General features: G+C 38.0%; 3 protein-coding genes across 3 annotated transcripts; all 3 read left to right on the forward strand.

Annotated features, from left to right (window-relative positions):
• The first annotated feature begins 2,517 nt into the window (after positions 1 to 2,517).
• Positions 2,518 to 4,604, forward strand: LOC135105067 (uncharacterized). The gene is made up of 3 exons (XM_064013008.1): positions 2,518 to 2,665; positions 3,568 to 3,765; positions 4,184 to 4,604. The coding sequence occupies exons 1-3, from the start codon at positions 2,617 to 2,619 to the stop codon at positions 4,444 to 4,446; spliced, it is 510 nt and encodes a 169-aa protein (XP_063869078.1). The 5' UTR covers positions 2,518 to 2,616; the 3' UTR covers positions 4,447 to 4,604.
• A 4,514-nt stretch (positions 4,605 to 9,118) lies between these two features.
• Positions 9,119 to 10,778, forward strand: LOC135105068 (uncharacterized). Its single transcript, XM_064013009.1, has 3 exons — positions 9,119 to 9,238; positions 9,783 to 9,980; positions 10,229 to 10,778. The coding sequence occupies exons 1-3, from the start codon at positions 9,190 to 9,192 to the stop codon at positions 10,495 to 10,497; spliced, it is 516 nt and encodes a 171-aa protein (XP_063869079.1). The 5' UTR covers positions 9,119 to 9,189; the 3' UTR covers positions 10,498 to 10,778.
• A 5,198-nt stretch (positions 10,779 to 15,976) lies between these two features.
• Positions 15,977 to 18,018, forward strand: LOC135105069 (uncharacterized). Its single transcript, XM_064013010.1, has 3 exons — positions 15,977 to 16,132; positions 16,998 to 17,195; positions 17,603 to 18,018. The coding sequence occupies exons 1-3, from the start codon at positions 16,084 to 16,086 to the stop codon at positions 17,863 to 17,865; spliced, it is 510 nt and encodes a 169-aa protein (XP_063869080.1). The 5' UTR covers positions 15,977 to 16,083; the 3' UTR covers positions 17,866 to 18,018.
• Positions 18,019 to 21,413: the final 3,395 nt, after the last annotated feature.

Here is a 21,413-nt window from a genome sequence, read left to right on the forward strand (position 1 = left end):
CCACCTCCTCACCGTTCAGCTTAACATTCATCGTACCACCTTCTTCCGTGGAGCACGTGATTACTTTCTTCTTTCATATTTTAACCTGAAGTTTCCCTCTCTCCCGTGTAAACTTTTCTAATAACGTAGTTAACTTTTTTGTATAAGTTGTGTTGTCTGCGAAGAACAATAATTGATTCACGGTCCAATTTTTACCCTCTGTTGTTACCAGATCGAATCCTCTACCAACATTTCAGCATTAACTACCCTTTCCACACTTTGCATATACGTAGATGCCATCGTGACGTTACATATCCCTGGCACAACCCAGCAATGACCGGCAACCACATTGAATAGATTGGTACCTTTGTCATTAGAACACTTATTGCTATCCTTTAATACTGCGGAAATGGAACTACAGATGCCAACCGCACCGTGGCAGTAAGAAGACAATTTTGATAATCCAACTTACGCTCTATGATACTGACCTCACCTATCTCCGAACACTGCACTGAATATCCATCGAAACTTGGTGCTTTTCTAATTTTCATCTCCTATACTTTATCCTGCAACGCTTTCTTCATTATAATTACTTGATTTTATTGCCCTAAGACCTTGTTTCCACCTAGTAACTCTCCCAAGTACACAAATTTCACGGCCTCTCCTCCGCATTCAGCAGTTTCTTTTAATGCCATATCCCTGTTCTCACGTAATCTTGCCGAACCAACATCCTGCCATCTTCTGCTTTCACCTGCTCCTCACTGACAAATAGTCCCTTCCTAATGTTCCTCACCTCTTTCCAGAACATTTTCATATTTTCTTGCGGATTCTCTTATAGCCTCATCCCCATCAATTATCAGGCCCCTCTTTAGCATCACGCAAAGGTCTCATATGACACTCTATCCTTCTTTTGTTACCATGTCTGAAAAGCTTTCGATCTTTTCGTCTACAAGTAGAAGTACAAGTCACCAGTACCTCATAACATTACTATTCACTTCTTTCTCACTCCATCTCCCACTCGACTCACTGACTCACTCCTCTATGGCTTAAAAATTACTCAACTGTCAATCGACATTACCTACATCCTGCTCCTTTATTTCAGTCTAATCTCTACTTATGTGAAAATCGATAGGTTTTTCTCTTGTCACCAGTTACGTCGCGTTTAGAGCATTGCTCTCTCTTCCGAGGCGGTCGTGGGGATGGCACAGGTGCTGTGGTGTGCCTGCGTGGGGTTGACGCTCGCCTGGCACCCTGCTGCTATCAACGACCCTGCCCGCTCTCCGACACTTGCCAAACATGCATGTCGTACATGGTACTGTGGTATTGTTTCATTGCAGAAAGAACAGCACTTAATATTTTTATTTAATTCTTTATAGAAAAGCATGTTGAGAACAATCTCTTTATTGTCATGCAATATTTAACATTGCGAATAATAAAATAACTAATGGAAAGGGAATTATATTTTTGTAGTTATTTATCTCGCGTGGTGTGCGTGTTGATATTGAATTGTGACTCCTGCATGCTTTTATTCATTATTAATTTAATATTTTTCTGTAATCGTAGTGAGAGAAGGTGCTTTTCCCTCAATTAATTCAATATATTTTACCTGTGCCAGTAGTTCTAAACGCTAATAAAAAAAAAATATATATATATAGAAAAATTCTTTCATTGCACAGAGAAATGTACTCGAAATTTGTAATTCATAATTTGTAGAATACCATGTAGAGATCAATCTCTTTAGTCTCTTGTAATAATTAACATTGCGAAAAAAAAGAAGAAAAGTAACAAATCCAAATTGAATGATGTTTGTGTAGTCAGATATTTATCTCGGGTGGTGTGCGTGTTGACATTAAACTGTGCCTCCTGCATTATTTTATTCGTTATTGATTTAATATTTTTTCGTAACCTTAATGGGAAAAGCTGTTTATCACTTAATTTAATACCTTTTCAGTGTTTTAGTACAAACAACGATTTTTTTTTCTTATGGTAAGAGAAACGCGGGCCAAGTGCAAGAAAATTTCTATAAAAAACGCCCACTGAGATGCCAGTCTCCAGACAAGAGATAAAAGGATTCACTAAGTATAAAAAAATGTCTGTCTTGTTTTGACTGTTTTGGTCACAGATAAGCCAGAAAATACTGAATATAGCAATAAAAGTAAACTCATCCACAATGTCACATGATTTATTACAACAGTTTTAAAAAATTGTGTATGGAAGTCTTCAACTCCAGCCCATGATTTCGAGTTTTGTAAATAAATGACTGTTTTTTGTCGAGTGCCATTAATTTTTAATTTGATTGTCAGTGCATTGACGAGGAGACGAGCAGCCATTGGGTTTTCCTAATTTCCAGAATCACAATGCAACCTATACGAGTACCTACAAGCCTGGCTACACATAGTACTTACTATTGATGAGTCAGAAGAAAAAAAAAAACTTGAGGTCGTTAGCACAGTAAAAGCCACAGAGTGTAAAGGTTCCCTGTAGCGTGTTCTCTAGGGAAACACATGGGAGAGTTAACATGTTGTTTCTCTCCAGTAGTGATTTTTCTGTTGTTTCCCTCGTTCTCCTTCAACTCTTTGCCCATGCGTGGCTGTATAAAAGGCTGCGAATTGTCTTTCACTGCACTCTGACACCAACATGTCTCTCCTTCAACAAATCATCATTGCTTCCCTGGCAGCCTTCGTGGGTACGTAAACAATAACTGTACTCATATTTGCATAAAACTCACAAAGCTGCATAGCAAAATCTTGTATAGTCTTTGTAATAACACATCAGGGATTCTCGAGCCACTTAGTCCCTGCTAATTATTATGGCACTCTTGGTAAGATGTGTACCTCAGTTGTTGTGTCAAGGGTTCGATATACAGCAGCACCAACTCATGCCTTATAACAAAGTTTTCATCATTCGTCTCTTTGAAACCTCCTTCGTACCACTTACGTAAATGCTTAACTTTCTTGACGGAACTCTAAGAGGCATGACATAAACCCACTAAGTTAAAAAGCGATAACAGTGTCTTTCATTTCACGAGCAATGTATATTTCTCAGACCTCACTATGCTTAAAGTGAAGCTAATTCATCTTGACGGTCTCTTAAATGACGGATATGAAAACGTTAATGATCATATATGCATACAGGCAACATTACCTTAAATTGAAAAATTCTAAATGTATATTCCACCCTTCCCCTGCTAGATAACTTTCCCTTGATTATTTATATGCCCATAGACTTTTACTTTTTACTTGTCCTTAAATATATTTTATTTTTTTTCTTAGTGTAAAAAAAAAAATGTTCTATTTTTTTCCCTTTCTCTCTCTCTCTATCTCTCTCTTTCTGTCCTTGCAAACATTTTTTCACACCCTTGTGGATGGTAATGGGTGACCAGAGCAGTGAGAAGGTTAAAGGTGAAAGCTCTTTAACCGATAAGAAAGTCGTAAAAACTTCCAACTATTAGTCACTTGGATGATGAGTGTATTCACACTTCCCTTCTGCTTCCCTCCTTCATATCCAAATAAAACCAGCTGTACAGAATCAACTCTCAACTCCACTGTCCACCAATACGCAATCACTTCTACTTGCTTCCCTCCGCAGCTGCTCAGTGCCCACCGAATTTCTTCGAATCCGAGGGCCTCTGCTTCAACGTCATTGACAAGCCCGGGGAGGACCTGACGTGGGAGGAGTGCAGGGGTCTGTGTGAGAAGGAGGCAGAGGGGGAGTGGAAGGCCGACCTGGCTGTCTTTGACAATGCTGAAGAACTGGAAGAATTCTCCATCACCTGGCTCGAGATCTGTGAGTATTATGAATATTTCAGCGATCCTCGATGTGTTTTTTCTTGAGCATCACAAATGCAAGATTAGTAAAGTAGTACAGGTAACTAAGTTGAACTTTTATTTCTCATTGTCAATGCTTGAATAATTAGGATCTTATTTCCTTGTCGTTAGCGGTAAATTATTGAATGATTGCTTGAGTTTATTCAGGTGAAGTATTATTATAATGCTTAATCTGTTTCTATGTCTGTGTTTTGATGAGCTATTTTATTATTTCCGTGTACGCATCTTTCTTGTTGTCTTTTGTCATTCATTTCCATCTCTATGTTTCTTTCGGGGCTGTGACTTTGTTAATTTTCTTGCGCGTCTATCAACGCGTGCCGCCAAATACTGTCCCCCTACCACACAAACAAACTTATCCCTTCCGTTCTTCCTCTCAGCCAATACGCTGCCTGAACATCCCTACATGTGGATGGGGGTGCACAAGATGGACGAGAAATGGGTCACCCTGGACGGCACTCATATCACCGAGCAGAACCTGATGTGGCACATGGGTTACCCTCACGAGACGGGCGCCCACGCCTTCCTGGAGGATGTCACCAAGACCACCGGAGTGAACTCCTATGGACGTCTGTACATGAGCTCAACCGTAGTCGGCGAGCACGAGCACAACAGCCGCTGTCTCTGTGAGGCTACCAAATGAAATCGACCCAAAGACTAAACCGACAAAGCTCCTCCCTCTGATTGGCCTGTTTCACTTCCTTGTTCTCTTATTCTTCCCTGTCATTCACCTCACAAGCATTGCATTCAGCCTATGGAATTTATCATTGTATGAAACAATAAATAAATGTAAATTCTTTTTGTTTTGATTTATTTGTACTTTCGGGTAATAGTAAGAACAACAACAACAACAACAGAAACATCAACAACAACAACAACATCAACAACAACAACAACGGCAACAAGAACATAAAACATAAAAAAAAAAAACAGTAAGAAAGGAATACTATTTAAGAAACTATAATACACACCTAGAGCAATATGGCGTATTTGAACATAGCTCATTCGTAATAATTGGTAAGAGTTTGAAGGAAGAATGATATTGAGGCTTAAACATGACGGTTCGAAGGTGAGCATTAACTCAGCATGAACGCCAGTTTGCTCGTTAATCCACGTAGATTGAAATTGGTATAGGATCATCACAAGTAATGACATCACGCTTCCAGTCCCAGAGACTGCTATCCCTCATTTAAGGAATCAATCAGAAATAGTCACTTAAACCATTTAGATATTACCTTCGTAACAGAGAGACTGAGAGAGTGAAAACGCTGAATGAGTGTGTTGTGTTATATTCAAGCTACCACTTATCTCCATAATGAACGTAATTACATTTCTTTTTCTTACATTCACCTTCGGCTTCTTCCTACACATGTATCCAAACACGTCTAATGGCGTGGTTAACTTGTCTGTATCTGCCATCAATGAGGTGTCATCTGGTAACAATGATCCACTCATACTACATTATTTACCCTGTGCTGTTAACAATACCGCCAGTTCCCTACACAACACATCTCTGGCATAACTCCATATAGATATGTCTATATGTGATATATATATATATATATATATATATATATATATATATATATATATATATATATATATATATATATATATATATATATATATATATATATATATATATATACATATATATAGATAGATAGATAGATAGATAGATAGATAGATAGATAGATGGATAGATAGATAGATAGATAGATATGCCATATATGTGATATGATTTTACTTAATACATCAAGTCTGAAAATACTTTTTTCTTTTCCAAGTTAGTTTTCCTATATTAGTAATAGAGGAAATACTTTGTTTACACAGCCCGTGAATCCCCTGAGGCCTCCTTTTACCAGACATATTACTCCATCTATGCCTTATCTGATTCTCTTAATCACTGCCATACACCTTACCTAGCACACTCAATTGACTGTTACCTCTGTAATTAAACACTCATGGTTGTCCCCTTTTCCTTCATGCAATGGAACAGGAATGACACATGCACTTGCCCACTCCAACGGTAACGTGCTAGTAATGTAACTAACCTGTCTCTGATACTGACCCCATCTTAATTCAATCACCATTGCACATGTATCCAAACCTGATGCTTTGCCAATTACCATCTCCTCTACTGCTGCCTGCACATCCTTTTTCGCTACTGTTGACACACTTAATTTGCTTTGTACATCAAATCAATGTAGTATCCACCAAATGCCTTAATCTCTGTATCTCTCTCCTCTACATTCAGCAGTTTCTCAAAATAGTCTCCACAGTTTTTTCCGTTCCAGGTATGGGTCATTCGTATTCGGTATTCATATTGGAATACATTCGAATACATTCGAATACAGTACTTGGGTGTATTCGTATTCGTATTCGAATACTTGTCATTTGACATCAAAGTATTCGCGTTCGTATTCCATTACTTGGGAAAAGTATTCGTATTCTTCGAATAAAATGCCGAATTCTCTTAAATCCACCATCAGACATAATACTGTAGTCATTGTTCCTTTCAAGTTACAAATTCTCGTTCCTGTTTGTCCGACTTGGATGATATAAGTTCAGTTCAGTGATATTATTATAGTGGCCGCTGTGACTGTTGGGGTCTGTTGGGGTGTGTTCCTCCAGGTTCATTGTTGGATTTATTCTTTATTTCCTCCCCCCGCTCTCTGGAATCCCTGGATATTACATGTATTATAGTGCTGCGGAGTGCGGTGTATCCTGAAGGTTACAGACAATGCAAACTGTGCACTGTGTTGTTCAGTGTAATGATCACAGTTACAGTTTAGCCACCGTTGTGATGATTCTTATATATATATATATATATATATATATATATATATATATATATATATATATATATATATATATATATATATATATATATATATATATATATATATATATATATATATATATATATATATATATATATATATATATATATATATATATATATATAATAGAAGTGAGATCTACAACAGGATACTAGAAAAGACTTGGCTATTATAATATGATACAATTACTTTGTTGTGTTTCGTTGAGTACAGCTTAGATATGTACTTGAGGATTTTGGAAAACGAATATGTCTGTGTGTGATAAACATGTACAGAATACTGGCATCAGTTATAAATTTATGACTTCATTTTAATATTGAATAACTTTAGCACCATATTAGGGTCATTGCTGAGCTACCTACATGAAAAAGTTATTTTCCACGAAAACTTTTCATGAATACATTCACGAATACCCTCATGGAGTATTCGTATTTGTATTCGAATACACAGTTCTTGTATTCACTCCATCCATGTTCCGATCCCACGTTGTATAAGCAATATCTTGCTATCCTGTGCTTTTATCTGTTCCTCACTCCCAGATGGTACTCTCCCGAATCTTTCTATCTCTTAGCAGGTGATTTTCTTATTATGTTGAACATTCTGTGTTATATTCACACTCCACCGTTCATCACCAACAAGTTTCATGAGTGCCTTGTCGACCTGGGGACATTTATGGTCCCCTCCCCAGATGGGGACTCCGAGGCTGGTGTAGGAGTCGCCATGATTTTAAAATTTTTGAGTGAAGGGTGTGTGTGTTATTAGGTGCTTGTAGTTTTGTGTGGTGGTAGAGAGTTGTCTTTAGAGGGCAGGCTGTGACTGCCCCCTTGTGTTGTGAGACACAAAGGGAAACGTTCAGTGAGGTCACAGCTGGGTTTAATGATAAGTTCACAGCACCCCCTGAACAGTGCTTTAGACCTCACTGTGAGTAATTATCGTTTCGGCAGGTGCCTACTGCCTCCTCCATATATATATATATATATATATATATATATATATATATATATATATATATATATATATATATATATATATATATATATATATATATATATATATATATAATAGAAGTGAAATTTATAGCAGGATACTAGAAAAGACTTGGCTATTATAATTTGATATAAGTATTTTGTTGTGTTTCGTTGAGTACAGCTTAGATATGTACTTGAGGATTTTGGAAAACGAGTATGTCTGTGTGTGATAAACATGTACAGAATACTGGCATCATTTATAAATTCATGACGTCATTTTAATATTGAATAACTTTAGCACCATATTAGGGTCATTGCTGATCTACCAACATGAAAAAGTTATTTTCAACGAAAACTTTTCATGAATGCATTCACGAATACTCTCATGAAGTATTCGTATTTGTATTCGAATACACAGTTCTTGTATTCACTCCATCCATGTTCCGATCCCACGTTGTATAAGCAATATCTTACTATCCTGTGCTTTTATCTGTTCCTCACTCCCAGATGGTACTCTCCCGATTCTTTTTATCTCTTAGCAGGTGATTTTCTTATTCTGTTGAACATTCTGTGTTATATTCACACCCCACCGTTCATCACCAACAAGTTTCATGAGTGCCTTGTCTACAATCACTGTATTATATATATATATATATATATATATATATATATATATATATATATATATATATATATATATATATATATATATATATATATATATATATATATATATATATATTTTTTTTTTCTATTTAAAGTTATGAATATCTATCGTATCAAACCTTGTGCTTACATTTGCAAGCTTTCGTTTCTTACAGAGTGTTAACTAACTTTCCTCCTTTACCTTCATGCCAGGCACCACGTATTTACCTGCCGCACCATTAAGTACATCGCTACCAACACGAGTATTTAAATGACTCATGAGTAGCATGTTGACAGAGGTTCTTTTATTTCACAGACAATCGTGTGATTTCTTGTTTTTCTTCTAGAAAAAAAAAAAAAAAAAAATCCACCTCACCGAACTCACTACTCTCCCTCGCTCCCCTCTCTTTACACCGGACACCCTACTAGTGACACTTCCACACCGAGAACAAAATACTGTGTGAGCAAGGTATGCAATCTCTCGATATTGTCAAATGAATTATTACATTATGAACCTCAATATATAGATGTGGTGACCTCCAATGCTTCATTTTAAGGCCTACCAGTAATTCGCAATTTCGTTATTTGATTGCCAGTGCATGGATGAGTAATATGGATCCACACGAGCTTCCATAAGGTTCTCCTACGTGATAAGGGCTTGCTACAGCCTGTACCTATGTACTTACCTAGTCTTAGCACCTACTGCTGAAAAAAAAAAAAAAATCTTGAGGTCGTTAGCACAGAAAATCCCAGGCAGTGTAAAGGTTCCCTGTAATACGTTGAAAAGGGATGTAGTGCATGAGAGAGTTATCATGTTATTTCTCACCAGTACTGATTTTTCTTTTCTCTCCCTTCCTCTTTCTGTACTATTTCGTCATGTGTGAAGTATAAAAGTCTGCGTGTTGTCTTTGACTTCATACAAACACCAACATGTCTCTCCTTCAACAAGTCATCATTGCTTCCCTGGCAGTCTTCGTGGGTAAGTAAGCAATAACTACAGTTGTATTCGCACAACACTCAGAACAGTTATATGAATGTGTAGTATTCTCTTTGTAATAGGACATAAGGGAATGTCGATCCAATTAGTCCGTGTTGATTATCATGGCTATTGATTATCATGTGAAGACGATGTGTTTCTCAAGTGTCGTCTGAAGGGTTCGATCTCTGCCATCAGACATTGCTCTCCTAGAATCTTTGAGTAAGAGTTCAGTCAGTCTTTCCCGTAATACAAAACGCAGCCAGTAGCATTACCGTCAGTTTCTGTTAGAAGCCTGTTAAAGCCTTTTTCACACTATCAGTCTTCAATTTCACATGTGTATTAAAGGCTAAGATCCACTAATTGATGACAGAGCGAAGGGAAAGAGAAAATTACTCACTCATAATAATCCGTCCCATGGATGATTGATATAATAACACTTATGTACGTCTTTCCAGTCTTATTAGATCAATCAGTCTTATTCAATCAATTTTCAGTTACAATGTCTATGAATAAACTTAAGCATCGTTTTACTTTTCCTGCGCAGCCGCCCAGTGCCCCTCGGATTTTTTCGAATCCGAGGGTCTTTGCTTCAACGTCATTGACAAGCCAGGGCAAAACTTGACATGGGAGGAGTGCAGGATTCTCTGTGAGATAGAGGATGAGGGGGAGTGGAAGTCCGACTTGGCGGTCTTTGACAATGCCGAAGAACTGGAAGCATTCTCCATCACCTGGCTGGAGATCTGTGAGTATTGCGAATGTTAAGTGATCCTGAAAGTCTTGGGATCGCTGTGAATGTTAATACTTTTATTCCTGAAGATAACAAATGTAAAATTATTAAAGTAGTTGTGGGAATTAATTTGCACATTTCTTCCTCACTGCTAGTGATTTAATGATTAGGATCTTGTGTTCTTGTCAATCAACGCGTGACATCCAATACCAGATTCCCTCCTACCACAGAAATAAACTTATTGCCTTCGTTACTCCTCTCAGCCAATACGCTGCCCGAGCATCCCTACATGTGGATGGGTGTGCACAAGAAGGACGAGCATTGGTTCACCCTGGACGGCACTCACATCACCCACCAGAATCTAATGTGGCGCGTGGGTTATCCTCACGAGACAGGCACCCACGCCTTCCTGGAGGATATCACCAAGACCACCGGCGAGAACTCGTATGGACGTCTGTACATGAGGACAACCATACTCGGCGAGCACGAGCACAACAGCCGCTGTCTCTGTGAGGCCAACGTACGAAAGTGACGGAAACAAAAGATCGTTGTTGAAGAATCTCGTCCACATGGCATGGAAGAGAAATTTTGCTAAAAAGAAAAGAAATAACTTTCAACTGACTTTTGTGTTTGGATGAGATAAGACTGAACTCTTCAGTCATCCTTTTTAAGTTGCACAGGCGCTGTTCACTGAAAACTGACCCACGTTAGTAGAATGTGTGATTTAGCTATCTATAAACAGACCTTCATTTCAGCCACTGTATTTGGTCTATGTAGTTTCTTATAAGAAACAATAAAGAATTTTCATTTCAATCTGATTTGATCTACTTGTACTGAAGGACAATATTGGTGGCAGCAGCAACAGCTGCAATAAAAACAGCAACAAGAAAAACAAAAACTACAAGAAGCTGAACAACAAGAGCAGGAACGGAAAGAAAACATTGCGAGTACTTCTGAAACCAGGAAATACACCTAGCAGTTTTTACTATCTGAGAAAAGGAAGAAAATAAGAATAAAAAAAAATAAATGTCATTTGATTTCCCAACTTCCTCCTTCCCATGAACCGCGGGAAGTGACATCGGGTGACAGGAACCAAACACTATAATTAATCTTTAAACAAGACAGCAACACGGTACACTCACCTTCACACAGTAATATCCTTGCGACTGAGTGGAAAGCATGACAGTAATCTTTAGTCCCAACCGTATGCTATACCTGAAATATTTTAGTGCATAAATATTTATCTATCTATCTGCTATCACATCTATTTCTAAAGCTGAACTCTTTGCTCAAACCTTTGCTAAAAACTCTACCTTGGACGATTCTGGGCTTGTTCCTTCCTCTCCTTCACCCTCTGACTACTTCATGCCACCTATTAAAATTCTTCGCAATGATGTTTTCCATGCCCTCGCTGGCCTAAACCCTCGGAAGGCTTATGGACCTGATGGGGTCCCTCCTATTGTTCTCCGAAACTGTGCCTCCGTGCTTGCACCTTTCCTAGTTAAACTCTTTCAGCTCTGTCTGTCAACATCTACCTTTCCTTCTTGCTGGAAGTTTGCCTACATTCAACCTGTTCCTAAAAAGGGTGACCGCTCTAACCCCTTAAACTACCGTCCTATTGCTTTAATTTCCTGCTTATCTAAAGTTTTTGAATCTATCCTGAACAGGAAGATTCTTAAACATCTATCACTTCACAACCTTCTATCTGATCGCCAGTATGGGTTCCGTCAAGGCTGCTCTACTGGTGATCTTCTGGCTTTCCTTACTGAGTCTTGGTCATCCTCTTTTAGAGATTTTGGTGAAACTTTTGCTGTTGCCTTGGACATATCAAAAGCCTTTGATAGAGTCTGGCACAAAGCTTTGATTTCCAAACTACCCTCTTACGGTTTCTATCCTTCTCTCTGTAACTTCATCTCAAGTTTTCTTTCTGACCGTTCTATTGCTGCTGTGGTAGACGGTCACTGTTCTTCTCCTAAATCTATTAACAGTGGTGTTCCTCAGGGTTCTGTCCTGTCACCCACTCTCTTCTTATTATTCATTAATGATCTTCTAAACCAAACTTCTTGTCCTATCCACTCCTATGCTGATGATACCACCCTGCACTTTTCCACGTCTTTTCATAGACGTCCAACCCTTCAGGAGGTAAACATATCACGCAGGGAAGCCACAGAACGCCTGACTTCTGATCTTTCTAAAATTTCTGACTGGGGCAGAGCAAACTTGGTATTGTTCAAAGCCTCAAAAACTCAATTCCTCCATCTATCAACTCGACACAACCTTCCAGACAACTATCCCCTCTTCTTCAATGACACTCAACTGTCCCCCTCTTCTACACTGAACATCCTCGGTCTGTCCTTTACTTATAATCTGAACTGGAAACTTCACATCTCATCTGTAGCTAAAACAGCTTCTATGAAGTTAGGTGTTCTGAGACGTCTCCGCCAATTTTTCTCACCCCCCCAGCTGCTAACTCTGTACAAGGGCCTTATCCGTCCATGTATGGAGTATGCTTCACATGTCTGGGGGGGTTCCACTCATACTGCTCTTCTAGACAGGGTGGAATCAAAAGCTTTTCGTCTCATCAACTCCTCTCCTCTAACTGACTGTCTTCAGCCTCTCTCTCACCGCCGCAATGTTGCATATCTAGCTGTCTTCTACCGCTATTTTCATGCTAACTGCTCTTTTGATCTTGCTAACTGCATGCCTCCCCTCCTTCCGCGGCCTCGCTGCACAAGACTTTCTTCTTTCTCTCATCCCTATTCTGTCCACCTCTCTAACGCAAGAGTTAACCAGTATTCTCAATTATTCATCCCTTTCTCTGGTAAACTCTGGAACTCCCTGCCTGCTTCTGTATTTCCACCTTCCTATGACTTGAATTCCTTCAAGAGGGAGGTTTCAAGACACTTATCCACCAATTTTTGACCACTGCTTTGACCCTTTTATGGGACTGGCATCTGAGTGGGCATTTTTTTTATTAGATTTTTGTTGCCCTTGGCCAGTATCCTTTCTATATATATAAAAAAAAAAAAAAATATCACTGCTGTCTCTTCCACAAATGGTGTAGGAAAGACAAGGCACAAACTTTTATATTTAGACTCATTCACAACACTTCCTTATGTCCAATATGTAGTACCTCCTTTGGAGTTTGTAGGGGCACATCATTTCTCACCAACTTACAGCTGCTCTCCATTCGCTTCTGTTATGCACGTCATTCTACAACGCTCCACTGACTGTCCACTACCCTTTAATGTCTCTTTTACGCTATTGATTGAATGATATCTTATGGGGCCTACGTCGGATGTGCACATGTCTCAGATTTGATTTTTCTATCTTCCTCACCACCTTATCATCCTTCACTCTCTCAACATAGTATCTCTTAGTATCTCATAGTATCTTAGCACACACTTCTATGCCCGTCCCTCCAAGTGTCTGGCAACTCTCGTTCTTCTAGTTTCTTCATTTCTGACTCTTCCATACGAGTCCACACACACTCTTTAGATATCTCATCTCTTTTACATTCAATCTGTCTCAGCACCGCAGAGTGCAATAGGCAGTTCTGTCTCTTTATATAATATTCTGTTTACATGCGCTGCACCTCCTCACCGTTCATCTTAACATTCATCCTACCACTTGCTCTCGTGGAGCACGTGATTACCTTGTTCTTTCATACAGTAACCTTCAGTTTCCTCCTCTCACGTGTAAACTCTTCCAATAACGTCGTTAACTTCTTTGTATATGCAGTGTCATCCGCGAAGAACAATTGATTCACGCTCCAGTTTTTACACTCTGTTGTTACCAAATCGAATCCTCCACTAACATTCCAGCATTAACTTCCCTTTCCACCCTATGCATATATGTAGATTTTAAACAGCCATTGTGGCGTTACATATTCCTTATTACGTATTACTTATTGCTTATTACAAATTATTTATTGCTCCATTTTGTTGCCCTACGACCTTAACTCCATTTAGTATTTCTCCTAAATACCCCAATCTCTGGGGTCTCTCCTCTGCATTCAGGAGTTTCTAAAAACACTATCCCCTCCTTCGCACTTAGTCTTGCCCAACCAACATCCTACCATCTTATGCTTTCACCTGTTCCTCAGTGACAAATAGTCCTTTCCTATCGTTTCTCAGCTCTTTTCAGAATATTTTCAGTTTTTCTTGAGCATTCTCTGTTAGCTTCATCACCATGAGTCATCGGCCCTCTCTTTAGCATCACGCAAAGCTGTCATATGTCATACTATCCTTCTTTTGCAACCATGCCTGAACGGCCTTTGATATTTTCGTCTACAAACCACCTGTACCTCATCACACTGCTATTCACTTCTTTCTCATTCTATCTCCCACTCGACTCACTGACTCACTTTTCTATGGCCTAACATTTATTCCATTGTCCATTAACAGTAGCCACATTCTACTCTTTTATTTCAATCTAATCCTTAATCAACTTCTGAAAATCGACTGGTTCTTCTCTTCTCTCCAGCTGCCTCACATTTAGAGCATTGCTCTCTCTTCCGAGGCAGTCGTGGGGATGGCACAGGTGCTGTGGTGTGCCTGAGTGGGGTTGACGCTCGCCTGGCGCCCTGCTGCTGTCAACGCCCCTGCCCGCTCTCCGACACTTGCCACACATGCATGTTGCACATGGTACTGTGGCAGACGCAGCCACCTCACTAACTGTCTAGCGCTCGTGGTAATAATACATTCTTTAAACAAAACCTGGAACGCAATGAGTTTTCTTTTGTTTGAGATAGTGCAAACTAGACGGAAGCAGGTCTATTCGCAAAAAATAAATAAATAAATAAAAAAAATAAATAAAAAATTAAATGAAATAAAGTAAATAAATAAAATGGAAAAAAAAATAGATAAAAATATATAAATTGTTTTATTGCAAAGAGAATAGCACTTAATATTTTTATTTCATTATTTCTAGAAAACCATGTTGAGATCAATGTCTTTATTTTCATGCAATATTTAACATTGGGAATAATAAAATAACTAAAGGAAATGGAATTATATTTTTGTAGTTATTTATCTCGCGTGGTGTGCGTGTTGATATTGAACTGTGACTCCTGCATGCTTTTATTCATTATCAATCTAATATTTTTTTGTAATCTTAGTGGGAGAAGGTGCCTTTCCCTTAATTAATTCCATATATTTTACCTATATCAGTACGCATAAGTTTTTTTTTTTATTGTAAGATAAACACGGGGCAAGGGCAACAAAATTTTTGTAAAAAAACGCCCACTGAGATGCCAATCTCCAAATAAGAGATTAAATAATTCACTAAATGTAAAAAAGTGTCTTGATACCTTCCTCCTGAGAGAATTAAAGACGAAAGAAGTGGGAAATACAGAAACACGTAGAGGTGCCGGAGATTACAAGTGAAGGGGATGGAAGACTGTGATTACTGTCATACTCTTGTGCAGTGAAGCCACGGGAAGAGTTAGCAATAGTAGTAGCAGTCAGAAGAAAGAGTATAGCAAAAGATGTAACACTACAGCTAAGAGAGAGATAGTCTGAAGACTTCGTAAGAGGAAATTAGTTGATAAGATGATACTCTTTTGTCTCCACCCTTTTTACTTGAACAGTTTGAAAAACTGGCAGAGACAACACAGAAAACTTGACTGCATAGAGATTGTTTTGGTTAAAGATTAGTCAGAAAATACTGACTATAGCAAAGTAAGTAAACTCAACCAAAGTGTCACATGATTTATTACAGCAGTTTTAAATATTGTGTACGAAAGTCTTCAACTCCAGCCCATGACTTCAAGAGTCGATAATAAATGACCATTTTATGTCGAGTGTCAAACTCTCGAAGGGGTTTTCCTACTTTCCAGAATCACAATGCAACCTACATGCCTGGCTACACATAGTACTTACTATTGATGATTCAGAAGAAAAAAAAAAAAAAACTTGAGGTCGTTAGCACAGAAAACGCCACACAGTGTAAAGGTTCCCTGTGGCATGTTCTCGAGGGAAACACATGGGAGAGTTAACATCTTTTTTCTCACTAGTATTGATTTTTCTGTTGTCTCCCTCGCTCTGCCTGCACTCTTTGTCCATGCGTGGCTGTATAAAAGGCTGCGTGTTGTTTTTCACTGCACTCTGACACCAACATGTCTCTTCTTCAACAAATCATCATTGCTTCCCTGGCAGCCTTCGTGGGTACGTAAACAATAACTGCACTTATATTTGCATAAAACTCACAAAACTGCATAGCAAAATCTTGTGTTCTCTTTGTAATAACACATCAGGAATTCTCGAGCTACTTAGTCCCTGCTAATCATTATGGCACTCTTGGTAAAATGTTGTGTACATCAAGTGTTGTGTGAAGGGTTCGATATACAGCAGCACCATCTCATGCCTCATAACGAAGTTCTGAACACTCGTCTCTCTTAAACCTCTTTAGTACAACTTACATAAAAGCTCAACTTACTTCCCTGAAGTCTACGATACATGATATGAACTCATTAAGTTAAAAAGCGATAGGAATGTCTTTCATTTCACGAGCAATGTATATTTTTAGATCAGAAGCTAATTTATCTTGACGATCTCCGAAGTGACGGATATCAGTACATTAATGAATATTGATGCATATAAGCAACATTACCTTAAGTTTAAAAATCCAAATGTATTTTTAACGTTTTCACTGCTAGACAATTTTTTTCTCGTGATTATTTGTACATCTATAGATCCTTACTTTTTACTTGCCTTAAAAACAGTTTTCTAGCCGTGAACAATGAAAATTTAGAAAGTTTCTTTTGTTTCTCTCTGTGTTTACATTTTTTTTCACACCCTTCTGGATGTTAATGGGTGACCATAAAAGTGGAAGGTAAAATCTCTATTACTGGATGACAGACCGATAAGAAAGAAGGAAAACTTCTAAGTATTCGTCATTTTGATGATGAGTGTATTCACACTTCCCTTCTGCTTCCCTCCTTCTTATCCAATTAAAACCAGCTGTATAGAATCAACTCTCAACTCCACTGTCCACCAATACGCAATCACTTCTACTTGCTTCCCTCCGCAGCTGCTCAGTGCCCACCGAATTTCTTCGAATCCGAGGGCCTCTGCTTCAACGTCATTGACAAGCCCGGGGAGGACCTGACGTGGGAGGAGTGCAGGGGTCTGTGTGAGAAGGAGGCAGAGGGAGAGTGGAAGGCCGACCTGGCTGTCTTTGACAATGCTGAAGAACTGGAAGAATTCTCCATCACCTGGCTCGAGATCTGTGAGTATTATAAATATTAGCGATCCTCGATGTATTCATTCTTGAGCATCACAAATGTAAGATTAGTAAAGTAGTAGAGTTAATTAAGTTCTTCTTTTGTTTCTGATTGGCACTGGTGCAATGATTAGATCTTATTTCCTTGTCGTTAGCGGTATATTATTATTGATTAGTTGAGTTTACTCCAGACATGTATTTGAACAATGCTTAATCTGTTTCTTTGTTTGTGTTTTGATATGTTATTTCATTATTTCCGTCTGTGCGTTTTTCTAGTTGTCTTTTCTCATTCATTTTACACCTCTATGTTTCTTGCCGGTGTGTTCATTTGCTTGCGCGTCTATCAGCGCGTGCCGCCAAACACTGTCCCCCTACCACACAAACAAACTTATCCCTTCCGTTCTTTCTCTCAGCCAATACGCTGCCCGAACATCCCTACATGTGGATGGGCGTGCGTAAGATGGACGAGAAATGGGTCACCCTGGACGGCACTCATATCACCGAGCAGAACCTGATGTGGCACATGGGTTACCCTCACGAGACGGGCGCCCACGCCTTCCTGGAGGATGTCACCAAGACCACCGGAGTGAACTCCTATGGACGTCTGTACATGAGCACAACCGTAGTCGGCGAGCACGAGCACAACAGCCGCTGTCTCTGTGAGGCTACCAAATGAAATCGACCCAAAGACTAAACCGACAAAGCTCCTCCCTCTGATTGGCCTGTTTCACTTCCTTGTTCTCTTATTCTTCCCTGTCATTCACCTCACAAGCATTGCATTTAACCTATGGATTTATCATCGTAAGAAACAATAAAGAATTGTAAATTCTATTTGTTTTGATATATTTGTACTTTCTGGAAATGATAACGAGAACAACAACAACAACAACAACAACAACAACAACAACAACAACAACAACATATAAATCAATAAAAACAAGAAAAAGAAAAAGTACTACAGCATCAAAAAATCTATTTGAGAAACTGTAATATACACCTAGTGCAATATGTCTTCATTTGAACATAATCCACTGGTAATTGAACTGGTAATAGTATGAAGGAATAATGATATTGAGGCTTAAACATGACGGTTGGAAGGTGAACATTACCTCATCTTGAACTCTGGCAAACTCGTTAAAGAAGTCACGAAATCTTCCTATAGTTCAACACAAGAGACTGTTGTATGCGCTCGTCAGCTTGTTAAATAACTCTCACATTCGTCACAGATAACACTAACCACGCCTTAAACCATGGGGATTGAAATTCAAGTGCATTGTTATTGGATACTCAGAACTAATAATGTCGCGTTTCCAGTCTCAGAGAGTTTTATCCCTCACATTAGGAATTAGTCAGAAATAGGCGCTTAAACCATTTAGACATTACGTCAGTAACAGAGAAACTGAGAGAGAGAGAGAGAGAGAGAGAGAGAGAGAGAGAGAGAGAGAGAGAGAGAGAGAGAGAGAGAGAGAGAGAGAGAGAGAGAGAGAGAGAGAGAATCTAGCTGAGTTAGTGTTGTGTTATATTCAGGCTACCACTTATCACTCTAACGAACATAATTACCTTATTTTTTCGTACATTCGCCTTCAGTTTCTTCCTCCTACACACCTGTCCACACCGTGTAATAACGTGGTTAATTTCTCTGTATCTGCCATGATATGAGGCGTCATCTGCTAACATTAATCCATTCATACCGCATTATTCACCGTGTGTTGTTACCAATACCTACAATTCTCTATACAACACCATATTGAATGGAAAACCATCCACTTATGATGTTTCTTAACACATGGTCTGCTGTTCTCATAAAAACCCATTTTAACAACTACGAACAACAACACCTTAGAACTTCAAGCTATTCTTCCCTATCAATTTTTTTGATATGCCTTTTCAAGAAACAAAATCCGAAAATACTTTTTTCTTTTGCTAATTACTTTTCATAAATCATTAATACAGTAAATACTTTGTTTACACAGCCCGTCAATCCCCTGAGGCCTCCTTTTACCAGACATATTACTCCATCTATGCCTTATCTGATTCTCTTAATCACTGCCATACACCTTACCTAGCACACTCAATTGACTGTTACCTCTGTAATTAAACACTCATGGTTGTCCCCTTTTCCTTCATGCAATGGAACAGGAATGACACATGCACTTGCCCACTCCAACGGTAACGTGCTATTCCTAAAACACATATCCAGTAATGTAACTAACCACTCTCTGATACTGACCCCATCTTAATTCAATCACCACTGCACATGTATCCAAACCTGATGCTTCGCCAATTACCATCTCCTCTACTGCTGCCTGCACATCCTCTTTCGCTACTGTTGACACATTTAATTTGTTTTGTATATCAAATCAATGTAATATCTACCAAATGCCCCAATCTCTGTATCTCTCTCTTCTGCATTCAACAGTTTCTCAATATACTCTATACACCTTCCGATCTCACGTTGCATAACCAGTATCTTACTATCCTGTGCTTTCACCTGTTCCTCACTTCCACATGGTACTTTCTGATTGTTTTCATCTCTTAGCAGGTCATTTTCTTATTCTCTTGAACATTGTGTTATATTCACACTCCACCGTTCAACACCAACTAGTTTCATGAATGCCTTATCTACAATCTTTTCATTATATATATATATATATATATATATATATATATATATATATATATATATATATATATATATATATATATATATATATATATATATATATATATATATATATTTTTTTTTTTCCTTTTCTTTTTTCTATTTAAAGTTATGAATAACTTTTGTATCAAACCTTGTGCTTACATTTGCAAGCTTTCGTTTCTTACAGTGCTATCTAACTTTCCTCCTTTTACCTTCATGCCAGGCACCACGTATTTACCAGCCACACCATTAAGTACATCGCTACCAACACGAGCATTTAAGTGTCTCATGAATACCATGTTGACAGCGGTTCCATTGTTCCACAGACAATCGTCGAATTTTGTTTTTCTTCTTAAAAAAAAAAAAAAAAAAAAAATTCCACCTCACCGGTCTCGCTACCCTCCCTCGCTTCCCTTTCTTTACACCTGACACCCTACTAGTGACGCTTCCATACAACGAGAAAAAAAAAAAAAAAAAAAAAATAAATAAATATTGTCTCAGCAATGTATGCTGTCTCTCGAAAATGTCAAATGAATTATTACAACATTACGCCAGGATTTGATAATATTCACACTAAAGTTCTTAAGAAAACTGCTCCAGTATTAGCTACAGTAATTTCTAAAATGATAAATAAATCTTTTCATACAGGTATTTTTCCTGAGAGGCTGAAGATTGCTAAAGTAATTCCAATTTATAAAGGAGGGAAGGCAGATGACATTATCAACTACCGGCCAATATCCACACTTCCTTGTGTTAGCAAGATCTATGAAAGAGCAATGTATAATAGATTAATAAAATTTCTTGATAATAACCATATATTAACTAAATGCCAATTTGGCTTCAGAAAAAAACAAAAACTCCAAAGTTACCCTTAACTAAATTACTTGATTTAATCCTAAATAATTTGGATCAATTTGTTATCAGTGTTTTCCTTGATCTAAAAAAGCTTTTGATACTTTAGATCACGAGATAATGGTCCAGAAACTAAATTGCTATGGCATAAGGGATAAATATAATGATTGGTTTAGGGATTATTTGACCAACAGATTACAATGTACAATTCTTAACAATACAACCTCTGATTACATCAATGTCACAACAGGAGTGCCACAAGGCTTGGTCTATTGTTATTTTTGCTCTACATAAATTATATAATTAAGTCATTACAATTATTAGATTTTACAATTTTGGCTGATGATACAAATATTATATATACTGATATCGACAGAAACTCCCTGACTATTACTTTAAATACTGAACTTAATGAAATATCTTCTTGGTTACTAAGCAATAAACTTTCATTAAACGTGCAAAAAACAAATTATCTTGTATTCTCAGGTAACAGAAGCTTCGGTGAAACTCATATTAAAATTTGTGAGCAATATTTAGGAGTAGTAGTAGATATTTAGGAGTAGTAGTAGATGATAAACTTGTTTGGAATGAACACGTTGAGAAAATAGAAAATAAATTATCAAAATCATTAGGAATACTGTACAAAATTAGGAATTTGTTATCTATTGATACATTGTGTATTATCTATTACTCTTTATTTTATCCGTATCTGCAACATTGTAATGTTG

Source organism: Scylla paramamosain, chromosome 11 (genome assembly GCF_035594125.1).
Source record: "Scylla paramamosain isolate STU-SP2022 chromosome 11, ASM3559412v1, whole genome shotgun sequence".
NCBI classification, from domain to species: domain Eukaryota; kingdom Metazoa; phylum Arthropoda; class Malacostraca; order Decapoda; family Portunidae; genus Scylla; species Scylla paramamosain.